The sequence below is a fragment of the Chiloscyllium punctatum genome, chromosome 10 (assembly GCF_047496795.1).
Source record: "Chiloscyllium punctatum isolate Juve2018m chromosome 10, sChiPun1.3, whole genome shotgun sequence".
NCBI lineage: Eukaryota > Metazoa > Chordata > Chondrichthyes > Orectolobiformes > Hemiscylliidae > Chiloscyllium > Chiloscyllium punctatum.
This window is the reverse complement of record NC_092748.1, coordinates 34,305,606-34,322,647: the sequence shown is the minus strand read 5'-3', so window position 1 is coordinate 34,322,647 and position 17,042 is coordinate 34,305,606. Positions and strand designations below refer to the sequence as shown.

At 38.6% G+C, this 17,042-nt stretch overlaps 1 protein-coding gene across 4 annotated transcripts in view; it reads left to right on the top strand.

The window, feature by feature from the left end:
* tbccd1 (TBCC domain containing 1) overlaps nt 1-17,042 on the top strand; it is a 36,212-nt gene that overhangs the window by 16,969 nt on the left and 2,201 nt on the right. For all 4 annotated transcript variants that reach the window (XM_072578868.1, XM_072578866.1, XM_072578867.1 and 1 more), the window contains exons 3-7: nt 10-347; nt 5,016-5,165; nt 11,918-12,284; nt 14,542-14,728; nt 15,788-16,285. In XM_072578868.1, coding sequence (XP_072434969.1) covers nt 12-347; nt 5,016-5,165; nt 11,918-12,284; nt 14,542-14,728; nt 15,788-16,285 — 1,538 coding nt within the window. In that variant the 5' untranslated portion in view covers nt 10-11. The remainder of the gene's footprint in view (nt 1-9; nt 348-5,015; nt 5,166-11,917; nt 12,285-14,541; nt 14,729-15,787; nt 16,286-17,042) is intronic.

Here is a 17,042-nt window from a genome sequence, read left to right as displayed (position 1 = left end):
TTTCTGCAGAAATGGAGCAGCCAAGTGTTCATCTTTGGGTAAAACATGAAACCTTCATTGTTGGGGTATTGCAGATCACACCTCCTTCAAAATTCAGTATGCACTACCTTCGAAAAATGGCAACATATGTTCGAACAAAGGGAGGAGATGGTGGTTATCCCAGACTTACTTGGCCGATGTGGAGGCACATTGCTTGTGGAAAGTTGCAACTGGCTGAATATTTGGCTTGGCTGTATTTTGAAACGTTTGACGGTCTTCTAGAGAGAAGTTCAGAGGAGAGGCTGGAGTGGGCTGAGGCAGTATCTCATTGCAGGTCAGAAGAGGAAGTTGACAAACTGAAAAGTAAGGTATTGACTTTAATTTTGGTGAATTCTTCATTTTACTCTGCAAAAGAAAAAAAAAGTATCATCTAAAAATTCCCTGCAGTATATTACTGACTGGCTTTGTGAACCTTGAATAGTGATTATAGATAGTTTTTTATCAAGAGCACTGATGAGGTATGCTGGCACATGACCACCTCCACATAGACCCCAAGTTGTGGATGTTTTATTAAAAAGGAACCCAGTGAGTGATTTCACATCTATATCAGAATGACAGTTATCAATGCAAATCTATCATAGATCTTTGTGATTTCTAATACTATCAGGTATATTTGTTTAGAAAGTCCCCTTATTAATATTTCACGTCATTTATTCTATACGCTAGTTAGCATTAGATTTATGAAACAAAACAATAAATTTAAATGGAATGACAACTAAACACCCCTAATTTAAGAATTATGACTGCAAACTCTGGTAAGCAATTCATTTTTAATATCAGCCATTAATATTAACATTAAAATAATATAATATAATGTTAAGCTGCCTTCATTCAGTCTTGGTCAGAAAATGGAACAGTAAGTCCAGGAATACAGCTGTGGAAATATTTGTCCCAATGCAAAAGATAAACTAGATTTGGTATCCATTGGAGGAGGACCAAAAACTCTGACAACTGGATATATTTTTGATCAAGCATGCTGCCATTTTAGCTAAAGAAACATAGTGAAAGGATGGCACAGTGACAGTCACGTTCACACGAGTTTTACTTGCTTTAGTGAGAGTTGCATTATTGAAAAATTGCATTTTAAAACTGTTTAGTTAGCACTATAAATTTCAAATAGTGTTTCCGTTGAACTATTCAGCTGGGTTTGTAAAATATAATTTTCTTTCCTCACTTTAATTCCCTTGAATTGAATTCTTGAGTAAAGTACAAAGTTAGTGATCAAAGATTAACTTAATCATTCTTCCAGCATTTAAAAAAACTAATTTACAATAAATCTATTGTATTGATGTACAATATCCCTAGCTAACTCTTTGCATCGTAACTGCTTCCACACTAACCAAATTTTGTGCTTGCGATTTTGGAAACGATTTGTAGCTCGGTTGTGGATCAGGTTGTAAGTTTACTCGCTGAGCCGGTGGATTTGTTCTCAGATGTTTCGTCATCATACTAGGTAACATCAGTGAGCCACCAATGAAGTATTGGTGTTCTGTCCTGCTTGCTATTTCTGTGTCTTGATCTGTTATGGTAGGTGATATCACTTCTGGTTCTTTTTCTGAAAGGTTGGTAAATGAGGTCCTATTCGATAAGTTTGTTAATGGAGTTCTGGTGTGAATGCCAGGACTCTAGGAATTCCCGTGTGTGTCATTGTTTAGCCTGTCCCAGGATGGATGCATTGTCCCAGTCAAACTGGAGTCCTTCTTCATATGTTGTATGGATACTAGTGATAGTTAGTCATGTCTTTTGGTGGCTAGCTGGTACTCATGTATCCTGGTGGCTAGTTTCCTCCTGTCTGTCCAATATAATGTTTGTTGCAGTCCTTCCAGGGTATTTTATATATGACGTTTGTTCTGCTGGTTGTTGGTACGGAGTACTACAAATTCATCAGGAGCTGTTTCAGTGTGGTGGTAGGTTTGTGGGGCTACCATGATGCCATAGGGCCAGAGTAGACTGGTTGTCATCTCCACAATGTCTTTAATGTATGGGAGGGTGGCTAGAGTCTCTGGGCGAGTTGTCTTCTTGATAAGGTCTGTTGTGTAGGAATCGGTGGACTGTGCTTTTCAGGTACCTGTTATTCCTCATTACGTTGTATAGGTATTTTTTCTCAGCTTCTCATAGTTCTAGGTACTGCAGTGTGTTGTGGCTCATTTAAATAATGTCCCAATGCTGTTCTGTTTGTGGATGTTGGGATGATTGCTCCTGTAGTTGAGTATCTGGTCAGTGTGTATGGCTTTCCTTTAGTTGCTGGTCTGCAGCTCTCCATTGGCTTTTCATTCTATTTTGACGTCTAGGAAGGGGCGTCTGTTGTTCTCTTTCTCTTTGGTGAATTTTATACCAGCAAGAATGTTGCTTATGGGTTTCTTCTAATTCGTTGAATTTGGTGATGACAAAGATGTCATCAACATCGTGGACCCAAAGTTTGGGCTGGACCTTGGGAAGGGCTGTTTGTTCTAACCTCTGCATAACTGCCTACCCAAGAGCCCTGATATTAGTGATCCCATAGACATCCCATTGATTTGTTTGTAGATCTTGTCTTTGATGGTGAATTGGGTTGTGAGGCACAGGTCTACTAGTTTGAGGATGCTGTTCTTGCTGATGGAGTTGGTGCTGTCAGGTGTTTGTGTCTTTGGTTCATCTAGCAGTGAGGCCAGTGTTTCTTCGGCTAGGGTAATGCTTAATGATGTGAATAGGGCCATCACGTAGAAGGAAACCATGACCTCAGCATTCTCTACCTTGGTGTCTTTGATGTGAAGGAATTCCTTGGAGTGGATGGAGTGGCTTGAGCCTTCTCATAGGCATTTCAGTTTGAGTTGTAGTTCCTTTGTCAGTCTGTATGTTGATGTACCACGAAGTGAGACTATGGGTCTGAAGGGGAGCCCCTTGTTTATATACCTTTGGTAATCTGTAGAAACTGGATGTGTTGTGTCTTTCGGATTTCATTCTTTGGAGGTCTTTTTTGTTAATTTCACCTGTCTTGTGAAGTTTCCTCAGGGATGCTTTAATATGGTTTTCTAGCTGTGGAGTTGGATCCAGTGCCACCTGTTGGTAGGTGTCAGTATCGGCAAGTAATGTGTTTGCTTTTTCAATGTATTGTGTTCTGTTCAGGATGATGGTCATGTGCCCTTTGTCTGCTGGTAGGATTATGATATTTCTGTCTTTTCTGAGTCCATTCCACGGCTTTCCCTTCCAGTGTGTCAAGAGTGTTCCCTTGTTTCTTTCTGCTTAGTGTTAGTGCTGCTGTCTGTCTGATGGCCTGCTGGGTTTCTTCAGCAAGTCTGTTGTCTTTCAGGGTGGATTCCAGTGCTGCTAGGAAGTCCTTTTTGTCTGCGTCCCTGTGTTGAAGTGCATCCCTTATGCTAGGACCGCTGTTCTTGTATCTGGAAATGATTGGTCCAACAGGTTCTTTATCCGAATGTCCGAATTGTCTATGTTATCATTGTGCGTGAGCTTGGCCACTTTTTCTTGTAGGGCTGTCTTTTCTTTGTCTTGGTTTGCTGTTGTTTAGTGTTGAAAGCTCGCTCTAGTGTTCTTGTCCATTCATGGTTAGTTGCATTCGTGTACTGAGTTTTTTGGCGTGAAATTTCTCATCTGTATTTGTGGGGAGAAGCAGACCACAACAAGAAGACAACTTGCCCAGAGATTCTAACCACCTTGCCATATCTCAAACATGATGACTGGATTATTCTGGCCCCTAGGCATCATGGTAGCCCATAAACCTGCCACCACACTGAAACAGCTATTGATGAATTTAAAGGACCCCGTACCAATAACCAGCAGAATGAGTCGTATACAAAATACCCTGCAAGAACTGCAACAAACATTACATTGGGCAATTGGGCTGAAGCTAGCCACCAGGATACATGAGCACCAACTAGCCACCAAAAGGCATGACCAACTATCACTGGTATCCATATACACAGATGAAGAAGGACTCCAGTTTGACTGGGACACTACATCCATCCTGAAACAGGCTAAACAAAGATATGCACGGGAATTCCAAGAGTCCTGGCATTCAAATGGAAACTCCATTAACAAACATAGCGATCTGGACCCCATTTACAATCCTCTCAGAAACAGAACCAGAAGTAATATCACCCACCACAACAGACCAAGGCACACAAATAGCAAGAGGGACAGAACACCAGTGCTTCATTGGAGGCTCACTGATGATGTTACCAGCATGGTGATGAAACATCTGAGAATAAATCTACCAGATCAGCAAGCAAACGTCCAACCAAATTTTGTGCTTCATGCAGATTAAGGTTGGTTTTTGAGAAACACCTGATCTGTTTAGAACTACTCCTTACCATGTGAGGCATTTTCTGACTGAACGTTTGGGTAGTTGGAAGTATTTTTAATTACCTTTGGCACATTTTAATAATGTATTTATACAAGTGGTTGTCACTGAACTATATTAGTATCTCATAACCTTATTGATTATCAATTGGTGTTTGTATTTAATAAAAAGCACATTTCGGAAAACTTTCATTACAAAAATAATGCAGGTTAATAATTAATTGAACTGGGAGATTTTCTAATCTCATCCATCGTAATGATTGACAGGAATGAATTGGTATCATTGGATAGGTGTTTTGACACAAGGTCAAATGCAGATAATTAGAAAGCTAGGAAATCAGATGACATCCTTAACACCAGGTGTGAGGAAATTCAGAAAAGATAAAGGATAAGTCGTCTTGAGGCTATACAGACTTGTATCCTAGTTGAAGAGAAGGCTTTTACAATGGATCTTTTAATGATAACTCTAAATGAAATTAATGATATGCTTTCGATAAAGCCTCAATGTTAACTACATTAGTATTATTAATAGTATTTTAATAGATTTTATGTTGAGCTTATTAAAATGATCAGTTTACTTTTTAATGCATTCTATTTCTGCAAAATACTTTGAAGGATTTATATGTTCTGTAATTTTTAAACAAATACTAATTTAAATTGAGCCATTTCTTTCCTCTCAGCTGTCAGTAGACACACTGCAGTTTCTGCTGTTTCTGTACGTACAGCAGCTGAACAAAGTTTCTCTCCGAACATCCTTGATTGGTGAGGAATGGCCAAGTCCCAGGTCACGATCACCTGATCTAGATGGTAAATCTAATTCTCAGAACAAGGTGGGTTTTTGTATGATGAATAAAATGCAGTCTGACCATTAAGAGACAGTACACAAACTTTGATTATTTTACTGCCGTTTAAAAAGTTATTCAACACACTCTATAATTCTCACTTTATTGAACTTGATTTTCTAGTTGATGAGCAGAAAATAAGTCTGTTAATTCTGCACATCCCTATCTCAAAACGAATTTGTAAATAATTACACTGGAGTTTTAGGAATTATATGGAAAAAATGTTAATTTTGTAAGTAGGAACAAGGTTATCAAATCTGTATTTTTCACAAATGGAACATTCTAGTTTACTGCTGATATCTTCTATCAGTACCTGATTAAGTGTCAGTTTAGATACATTTTTGCAGTTAGCTTAACTTTCAAATATAACAGTTCACAAAGCTAACATTTTCATGTATTGTAAAAGCTCTACTTTGGATTAAGTCAGTTTCATGGTTATTAAAACGTTAATTTGATTGAATTGTGTTGTACAGTTTTAAGATGTAATTTTAAATCTTCACAAAGATAGTTTAATAAATTGATTTTTAACATTAACTCAATTCCTGAGTGGTTTTGAGTTTTAAGCTTTTTTTTGTGTATAAAAGACCCAGAAGCTGTCATAAGGCCCATTGTGCTTGCCTGTTATCACTTCCTATAGCTGATTTGAGTTTCCTCACCAAAAAAACTAAATTATTCCCATACCTGCGCCAGACCTGTTAATTATTGTCCAAAAATGATCTATTACTTGCCTTCCATGTGTTGTAACTGACTCCTATTCCAGCAGTTCATCTATTTCTACCATAAGGACCTTTAAAGAATCAGTCTGGAATCCAGTGCCATTGGTTTAGTCATTTTTGAGAATAAAAAACTTCCAAATCTGGTTTCTTCCAAGGTTCCTCCATTTATGTGGTAGGCCTTATCCTAATTATCTCAATCAAGTCATTGATCTTATCTTTATAAGCTTCTAAACAGCTAGATCAGACTGCTTTAATCGCCACATTTTTCTAATGAACACACATTTGCTGCATCAGGTATTTGTTTATAACTCAGTGCTTCCAGGTTGGAGTTTGTACATGTTGCACTGCTAGGACCTAATTACCTCCCTCTGCTGGAAGTATCAATGGTTCTTAAAATTCAGAATATTCTTCATGAAGTAGGTGAGACAGAATGAAAAATATTGAGGTTCACTTTAAACTTCAATTTTAAAACCTTATGTCAATTACAGTTCTAAATTGGATCCCTCAAACTCAATCTAAAAGTTTGCTAGTCCTGATTAGTTACAATTTCCATTTCGGGTACAAATAGATTTCAAAAAGTTTTACAGAATTTATTAAATTTACTGTAACAAGTTCAAAATAAATAATAATTGATAAAAACAGTGGTTTTCAGTTGATTCAGTATGATATCAGTTGTCCATGCATATGTCTCTCATTCTGTTCTGTTGACTGAAGTTTCCTTTCTGTCTTCAGTGTTCCCTTGTATATTAAACCCCTAAGAAGCAGCACCTGTTAATCCTTGCTAGCCTCTTGTCCTGGTCATGATCAGAGACACCCCAATTTTTCATTAACTTACTGGTGTAGCTCAGTCATTTTTGAACTGGCAAGCATGTCTGCTCCATTCCTCATTGGTTTCTTTAAAAATAATGTGCCATTACTTCCCACTGTCACCTGATTTCATTCTTGATATGCTAATCACTTTGTTAGATGATTTTCTAACAGCTTCTTTCTCCTAGCTTGCTAACTTCATGAAGTTCTGCAGGATAAGGTCACACTGGTAGAACAGTGAATATGTTTGCCGCCTTTAAAATTCATTCATGGGATGTGGGCGTTGCTGGCTGGCCAACATTTATTGCCCAGCCTAGTTGCCCCGAGAGAAGTGAGCTGCCTTCATGAACCGCTGCAGTCCATCTTCTGTGAATAGACCCACAATGGCAGGAATTAGGGAGGGAATTCCAAGATGTTGACCCAGCCTAGAACACGCAGTACCACCTCCCAGCTCAGATGTCCCAACTCATATGTCAGAATGTTCTTCAAAACCTATCAATATCCTTTAACCAGAAGAACTGCATGTGACTCCACAACAACTATAGATGCCTAAAACAAATTTAAGCTCCAAATAACTATACACATCTAATATACATAGGCCTGTTGTACACTTACCAAATTACAAAACAAAACATTTTAACACACAGTTGTGTCTTAGAGTAAAAGTTGCACAGATTTCAAAAGCACTTTCATATTTTTTAGTCTAATTTTACATCATAAACAAATGACTTTAGTTTTTACCTGGGCCATATGACATTTTTCCTTACACAGTGTTTGCAGTTAACATACTCAAACAAAATATAATTTACTTCCCTATTTGCTAATTCGTCAATAATTTTATTTATTGAAAATTTACTCATCCAACAAAATCGGACGCTAAATTAAAGAAATTCTTTTAAAAACCTATTATTATTATTATCATGATCCTAATTTTTGTTTTTATTTATTCTTGGGATATAGGTGTGCTGGCTGGGAGGCAGCAGTTATTGCCTTTCCTAGTTGCCCTTGAGAAGTGGTGTGCTGTCTTTTTGAACCGTTGCAGCCTATTTAGTGTATAGGGACACCCACAATGTTAGGGAGGAAGTGCCATTCTTTCAATGACTCTCTAGGTCAGAATCCTGGAAATGTATTTCCAAGTCAGGATGGTGAGTGGCTTGAAGGAAAACTTGCACTGGAGGTTTTCCCATGTGTCTGCTCCCTTGTTCTTCTAGATAATAGTGGTCATGGGTTTAGAAGGGGCTGTCCAAGGAGCTTTGATGAATTCCTGCAGTGCATCTTGTAGATAGTGCACACTCCCTGCTGCTGTGTGCTAGGAGTCGATGGAGTGAGTGTGGATTTGAGCTAATCATGTGGGCTGCTTTGTCCTGAATGGTGTCAAGTTTCTCTAGTGCTGATGGAGCTGCTGTCTTCCAGGCAAGTTGACATCCACTCCTGACTTGTGCTTTGCAGTTTATAGATAGGCTTCAGGGAGTCAGGAGGTGAGTTAACCACTGCAGGATGTCAGTCTCTGACCTATTACTGTAGCCACTGTATTTTATATTGCTAGTCCAGTTCATTATTACTAGCCTCTAGAATGTTGATAGTGGGGGATTCAGTTGTGATGATATCATTGAATTTCAAAGGCTGATGGTTAGTTTCTCTCTCCCTGGACATGATCATGCTCTTTCATTGTTTGGCATGAATGTTACTTGCCACTTGTTGCCCAAACCTGAATGTTATTCAGGTCTCATTGTATTCAGAAATGGACTGCTTCAGTGTCTGAGGAATCACAAATGATGCTGAACGTTGTGCAGTCTTCAGCAAATGTCTGACCTTTTATGATGGAGGGAGAGTCTTTGAAGCAGCGAAAGTTGGCTAGGCCTAGGATATTACCCTGAGGAACTTCTGCAGAGATGTCCAAGAATTGAAATGACTGACCTCCAGCAACCAGAACTATTCCTTTAGGTGCTAGGTATGATTTCAATCAGTTGAGAGTTTTCACCCTGATTACCAATGGTTCTTGGTTTTGCTAGGCTCCCTGATGCCATTCAGATAAATGCAACCTTGATGTCAAGAGCAATCACTCTATCCTCACCTCTGAATTTAAGCTTCTTTGCCAGTCTTTTACCGAAAACTCTAATGAGGCCATGAGAAAGGTGCACCTGGCAGAACTCAAACTGAACATGAGTGAGTAAGTTATTGCCAAATAAGATTGTTTGATAGCACAGTTCATGGTCCCATCAATCACTTTTTATGGATGATTGAGTGAACAGATGGGGTGGTCCTTGGCTGAGTTGGATTTGTCCTGTTTTTTTGTGTACAAGGCCAGTTTTCCACATTTGTCCAATAGTTGACAATGTTGTTGCTGTACTGAAACAGTGACTGACTAGAGGTGTGTCTTCAGTACTATTGCTGGAATAGATTGATGGGCCCCATAGCCTCTGCAGTTCTCAGTGCTTTTAACAGTTTCTTGCTGTTCCATGGAGGAAGATGAAATTGGCTGAAGACATGCATCTGTAAAGCTGAGAACCTCCAGAGTAGGCTATAACTGATCATTGGCTTGGCACTTCTGGCTGAAGATTGTTGTAAATGCTTCAGTCTTTTGCACTGAAGTGTCGGCTCCCCATCTTGAAGATGGGGATGTTTATGGACCTTCCTCCTCCAGTGAATTGCTTAATCATCAACCACTACTTGCAACTGGATGTATTAGAACTGCAGAACTTAGATCTGATTGTGGAATCACTTAGCCCTGACTGTCTCTTGCTGCTTGTGCTGTCTGGCATGCCAGCAGTCCTGTGTTGTAACTACACCAGGTTGATGCCTCGTTTTTAGGAGTATTTGGTACTGCCCCTTGCTTAGTTTTCTTGTAGCTTCATTGAATTCGGGTTCATCGCCTGGCTTGTTAGTAATGGTAGAGTGGGTATACTGAGCCATGAGATTGCAGGTTGTGTCTGAATACAATCCTGCTGCATTCAATGGCCTACAGTGCCACACATACCCTGTCTTGAGTTACTACATCTGTTCAAAGTTTAGCCTGTTTTTGCACGGTGCTAGTACTACACACCAAATGGACGGAATCCTCATTGTGAAGATGGGATTTTGTCTCCACAAAGACTGTCTCATGGTTATTGATGGTTTGGCTCTTACTGATACTGTCTTGGACAGGCAAATTGGTGAGGATAGGATGAATGTCAGCTATGTTTCCCTGTTGTTGGCTCCTTTGCTACCTGCCATAGACCCAGTCTAGTAGCTGTATGCTATAGGACTTGACAAGCCCTGTTAGCAGTACCGCTGTTAAACCACTCTTGTTAGTGGCCATTGAAATTTACCACCCAAACTGCATTTTGTCACCCTTGCCACTTGGCTTTTCCTCCAAGTGGTATTCAACTTTGAACAGTGCTTCATCAGCTGCAGAGGGTTGTGCAAGGTAATCAGTCTGAAGTTTGCTTGCTCATGTTTGACCCAATGCCTTGAGATGACATGAGGTTTGAAGTCAATATCGAAGATTCCTAAAGCAACTCCCTTCCAACTGTATGCCACTGTGCCACCACTTCTGTTCTGTCTGTATTCCTGATGGGACAAGGAGGGCAATGGGGTTTGTTGGGACATTGAGCCAATGGTATGATGCAATAATGATATAACATATGATTCCATGAGAAATACTATGTCAGGTTGTTGCTTGACTAGTCTGTGAGCAGGCCCAAATGTTTGTAAGGAAGACTTTGCAGTGTTTGTTGTTTCCAGGTTGTCTGTCTGGTTTCATTCCTTTTTGAGACATTTTAAGTGACCTCAATGTGGTTTCTTTTAAGTGGCTTGTTTGACTATTTCACAGGCCATTTAAGAGTTAACCACATTGCTGTGGGTGTAGAGTCACATGTAGGCCAGACTTCTTAATCATTTCCAAATGGTCTTTAGTTAGAGGAGTTTTTATAACAACTGACAATTACTATCATTAGATTTTTAATTCTGTATTTTTTGAATTGCACCACCTTTTGCACATGGCTCCCCAGAACATTACCTTAGTATCTGGATTACTAGTCCATTATCAATGCCCCAGTGGAGCAAGAGATGCTGTCTGAACTGCTGTTCTTTTCCAGCACCACTCTAATCCAGAATCTGTATTCCAGCATCTGCAGTCATTGTTTTTACCTCAATGCCCCCGTGTTATCGTCTCTATTTTCCGACAGATAAATAAATGAGACTCAGCCAAGCCAAACCAAGAATGTTTGCCTGAGAAGATTTGATGGAGCAGAGTGATTACTGTCATAGTTTTCACTCTCATTTTAAACAATACCCACCCGCATTATGTTCTATGCTGCCAATTAAGTGCACTTAACCAAATATGAAGTTATTAGCTTATATTGGAAGCTGTTTACAAAAATATATCTCCAGGCTTTTCAAATTTTTCTTATCTTTTTTCTTGATTTTCTGTATAATTTGGTATAATTATTTTTGGCAGTTATTGTGTTCTGAAGAAGGGTCATTGGACCAAAACGTTAACTCTGCTTTACAGATGCTGCCAGACCCACTGAGTTTTTCTATCAATTTCTGTTTGTGTTTATAATTGAGTGCCCAATGATCTCATTCAGATTACTAATGAGTAGTTAAAAGAAGCAAAAACAGAATATAACAAGACTTCTTGAACACTCTACTTATGATAGCATTTGATTAGAAAATCTGCATATTTAAAAGTACCCTTGCTTTCTGTCTTATGGCCAATTTTAGTTTCTATTCCAACCTCACAATGTGAAACCTAATTTTGGCACATAATGTCATGTCTAATGAAACACTCACTGGATGTACATCAACATAATACATTTGAATTGTTTTTTTTCTAGTCATGGAGGTGGAAAATATCTCTCCTTGGAAATAGATATTTGAATTTTTCAATGTTACCTAAAGTCAGAAAAGTACTTTCATGTCTGGTGCCACTGGCCTGTTACTCAATTTATTCTACTCAGTATGGTAATTGGTCTAAAGATAATCCTAATTTTCTTTGAGCTAGATCTATCGATCTTTACAGCTTTTTTTAAAGTTCCAATATAAATTGATCTGCACCAAATTACTTGATTATAATTTAACAAATCAAATGTTTTTCAGCTGTAACCAGTGATAATTTCTATTCCTAGTTTTTTACTAAAATGTTTTACTTGTTTATTTATATTGCATAAATGTTTCAGTACTCAATGTTTCATAATAAATTACTGAAAATTGACATTTTGTCTTTGTACAATCCAGAATATGGATGACCACAACCATTTGGCATTTGTTCTGAACCGCTTGTCAGAGTTGCTGGAGCTTCTACTCGACCCTGAACAACTCACTGCTTCAAACAACACAACCCATGACAGTATGATATCTGTAGAAGCAGTGAAAGCAATGAACTTTCTCATTGAAGGAAGTGTTGGTCAGAATGAAGTAGTTTATCCTGTGCACGAACTGGCTCTCTGGCAACCGGTTCTAGCCACATCTGGCTACTCCAGACTCTCCAAGATGTTCTGTTTCCGTAAACTACAGAGCTGGTTGAGAAGTGTGCTAGGACCAAATCCATTTGGTACTGCAGTCTGCTTCCGGAAAGGAAAGAAACTGGCATGGGCACAGCAAGGTAATTAACTACATCTTGAAAGTAAAAGCTGTAGAACTCATTGTAATCTGAATTTCAAATAGTCCACGACATCAAAAATATTTATGACTAGGAACTGTTTCGTGTATGGGATTGGTGTTGGCATTTGGGAGCTAGATAGTAATTGTGGATTCTGTTCTTTTTCCTGAAGCTCATGTAGCAATTCATATAGCTTCTCACTAGCCCATAAAAATAGCTGCTGCATTAAAAAAATACCACAAGAGTTTTGCTACATGTTCCTGAAAACACTTGCTGTTTTTTCAGGGCTGCCAGGATTCTGTTTTTCAACTCTTTACTCCCTGCTCCCCCTCATTAATATACACATCATACTAAGGAAGTGAAAACAAGAGATCATTCTCAAGAATTTAGTGACAGGATAAGCAAGCTTATGGGAGTGACTTTTTTTTAAAACTATTTTTGGCTTAATGGGTGCATTTCTTGCCCTCTGCCTATCAGCACACTTTAACATCTCTGAAAATTGGAAATATCATTTAAGATGATAATTAGCATCTGTGATTCCCAAATGGTCCATTGTCCAATATATTAAACATTGTACAGCCTTCCTGGTCTTTCAAAAAGAGACCGGTTGTACAATCGGTGGGGGAAAGGACTTTATTACAGGGGCTGTCTAAAGTTGATCATTTAAGCACTGCACTTCTTCTCACACTCATAGTACTTCAGTTTATGGTGATAGGTTTTTTGTTGACCAAATTGACTCAATTAATATATTTTATCAGTTTAAGCTAATGATTTTTGATCTGCCTTTTTGAATTGGTAAAGTCCAATTTTAGCTGTGTTACTCTAAGTGAATGGATTTGGATTGAATTAAGATCGAGCCCTTTGAGTCATTGATGCATGAAACATAAGTTGAACAATATCAAAAGCTGTCAAATGCATATCACCAGCATTTATTTGAGTAGCAGGCAGGTTGAAAACAATAATATTTTAGGTTTAGAAGGAAATAATTTTGGAATTGTTTTGGCAAACATTATGTCACCTTACATATTGGCATGGTATTACAGTTTTTTTTCAACTTTGAAGGGAAAGCTGCCCTACTGAATAAATGGTTCACTTGACATTGTACTAAGCTATGAAAGGTACAGATAAAAACCCTCATACAAGATAGCTTCCATCAAAATCTGATGTGAACAGGCTCAATTTTACAGAAGAAATCCTTAATATAGAAGGAAGCTAAAGGCACCATTCATCCTTCATTTACAATCATGTTACAAAGGTCAAAATATTGTTTGCTTTTAGAGGAATTGTTTAGAAAGTTTTTTTCAAGGTTTACTTTTTGGTTTTCAGGGGTACTTTTTCACTAACTCACTCATTAGCCTTCTCCACTTTCACTTGATGCCTGCACATCTCTTGCAGTTTCCTCTCGCCTCCAAAGCTTGATCCATCCTCTTCAAACTGTCCTGTAGTTGCCTTCTCCTTGTACCCTTGCCCTCCTCTGGTTGATGCGCACACTCTGGACCCAGCAGACTGAATTCCTACATCCAACGAAAGGCCTTTCTGGCCTCAACGGAAGGCCCTGCCTCCTGGTCACAAAGTGGCTTTCAGCCTCTCGAAATGACACACTGCAACAAGTCAACACATACCAAACCTGTGGTCTACCTTTTAGAAGGAGAAATGTACCAAGTACTTAACACCACCAATTCTAATTTCCTTTTAAATCTCTCACCATTTTGATTTTGATAAAATTTCCCTTTTCTTCATTGTTGTTGAGTAGATGCCCACTTAACAGTACTGTGGGAGTACCTTTAACAGCAGCAGTTCACCAGCAATTTCAAGGAAAATTGGAGATTGGAAGCTTTCTGAATGAAGCCCACAACATAAGATGAATTTCTATTTCAAAGAAAATGTCTCTGTATTTATTGGAGTTGCCAGGTTCATAATCATTCGTTTTTTGCTTCAGTGGTGACAACTAAATCAACCTGGAATCAACATATTATTGATTTAAGATTTGGAATTGTGCAATCTTTAGTGAAAGTTCTGATGCTCAAATTAGCTGGAATAACTATATTATAACCACACGATTTCAGAAACAAGTTTAAATTTGCAAGTTTTCTCTGTTACATTTCAACTCATTTATGGTCGATTTAATTATTAGATCAGTAATTTAGATTGTGCTGTTGAATTTGCTCTTATGGTTTTGCTCCAGCCAGCCACTGACTTTTGACATTTAGACTTTTAACAATTCCGACAATACCACTGAGCTATTTTCTCTGCTTCTAAGTTGAAGGTACGACAAAACGGGCAAAGATTGCATGCAATATTTATACAGCACCTAAAGGCCACAAGGTGGTGGTAATGACACAAGTATACAAGCAAACCCTGGCTAAGAGCTCAGATCAACTGGTTGGAGCTCATGTTAAAATTCATCGCTGCAATGACTGCTATATATATCTCTTATCTCCTTTAAGGTGAGATTTACATTTACAGAAGAAAAATATTGAGGAATTGGTATTAGTTTTAAATTTAAAAATAAAGCTGACAATTAATGGTTTTGCTTGTAATATTATATATGTGTATTTCAGTATGAAACTCTGGATTTTCTTTTTGATTTTTAGTAAGGTTTCAATGATATAGATTTTGCAAAAAAATCACTGTCATGTACTATACTACGGGCAGTATTGTTCCTACTTCACTGTAGGGAACTTTGTACTGTTTCTTTGTTATCAAGAATTATTAATTTTAAGTAGACTATCTAAACAGCAACAATTTATATTTGTATTGTGTCTTTAAAGTGTTAAAATGTCCTGACATATTCACTAGATCAGTGTAAAATGAATTGTGACACTGAGACACATGATATTTTAGGGCAGATGAGCAAAAGCTTGATCAAAGAGAGGCTTTAAGGAGTGTTGTACAGGAGGAAATAAGAAATTCCTAGCTTTGAACTATAGGAACTGAAGATATTGCCACAAATAGCAGAGTGATTAAATTTGGCATTGCTCAAGAGGTCAGTTTGGTAAGTGCAAGATGATAGTGATAGAAAGGGACAAGGCCACCGTGAAGTACTAACATGCTGCAGCTTGAAGTCAAACAATTTAGGTCTGTGCCTGTTGTTGTGATTCGAGTTGAGAGTGTGCTGCTGGGAAAGCACAGCAGGTCAGGCAGCATCCAAGGAGCAGGAAAATCGACGTTTCAGGCATAAACCCTTCATCATCACTTTCTCCTGTCATTGTGATTCCCCTTATTGTGACTCACAGATACCTGGTTTGACTGATGGAGGCACATAATGGAGTCCAAACATTTCCTCTCAGGAACGCATAACTTTCAACTGACTACTTAAGACAGCAGCACTGGTAAGGGTCTTGGATTGAGTTGCCTCCTCAAACTCGACAAAAATGGTGCAATAAAGCAGGGATTCAGATCTTTAGTAAGGGAAGCAGAAAATAAAGTTTGAAGTGAGGTAAATATATATAAAGAATTTTTGTATGTGTATATTTTCCTTATGTAATATTGCTTTCTCATTGCAGGTCTGTCAGTATTGAAAATTGCCGAAATACAACCTTTGTTCTCGGTCCTGTTCAAACAACCATCCACATCCATAGCTGTGATGATGTGAAAGTAATAGCTATCTGCCATAGACTTTCAGTCTCATCATCATCATCATGCACTTTTCACTGTCTCACGCCCACCAACCCTCTCATCATGTCTGGAAACATGAGCTTAACATTTGCTCCATACCATACTTACTATCCAATGTTGGAGGATCACATGGCAAGGACAGGGATAGCTACGATCCCCAATTACTGGAATAAGCCATTATGCATTGGTGTGGACAACAATGAAATGCCCGTCTATCAGCTGCTGTCCCCCAAAGAATTTCATCCTTTTGTGATCCCATTTGAAATAGAGGGGGATACGATGGAGATCCCTGGAGGACTACCACCACAATATGAAAAAGCTGTAAGACAGAGAGAGCAGAAGATTCAGAATTGGCAGAAGACTATTAAGGAGGCCGGTCTTAGCAAGTTAGTAAATATATACTCAAAATGCTGGGATTGCTGTTTCTTCCATCTCCTTTCTGGAAGGCATTAACTTACCTGGATATGATTTTGTATATGGCAAGAACTCATCTATTTGTTGCTTAGACAACCATTTTGCATATGTTAATCTAAGACAGTGATCTTGAAGAATCTTTGTCCATTAGGGTCATCTGAACTAACCCGTATTCTAATTTGGTGTTCACACTGGCAATCAGGAGTTGGGTCCTCATTGTTTTTCTGCCCTCCCTGGCCACCTAGGGACAGTGAGGCTGCTTGTATTATCTAATGTGTTATTCCAGCTGAGGTCAGCTATTTCACGGCAAATTGATATTGAACTGAAACCCCCAAATCAGTGTAGCTTGCTAGATGCAGGGGAGTTATTTGTTTACTGCACCCTGTGATACAATTACCCTTTCAGTTCTGACAAAGAGCAGAATATTGATTGTGGCAACATCACATTGAAATCTATTTCAGATTCACCCTTGACCTGGAGGGAATAGGCCAGACTCAGTTGGGATCAGGAAAGGTTTCACTGTTGCCTTCAGTGTCATAAACTACAAGAATGTTGGTTAGCTTTCCCACTTGGGACTGCTGTACAGTGAGCGTGCTGTGTTTTACGTGAAATTGGTAAATGATCATAGACCTTTTGGTAAAATACCACCCGTGGGCTGGAAAGCCCATCTCCTTGGAATGGTCCTCGATTCATTAGTGTCATTTTTTGGTAAATCTCCTGTACAAAGAT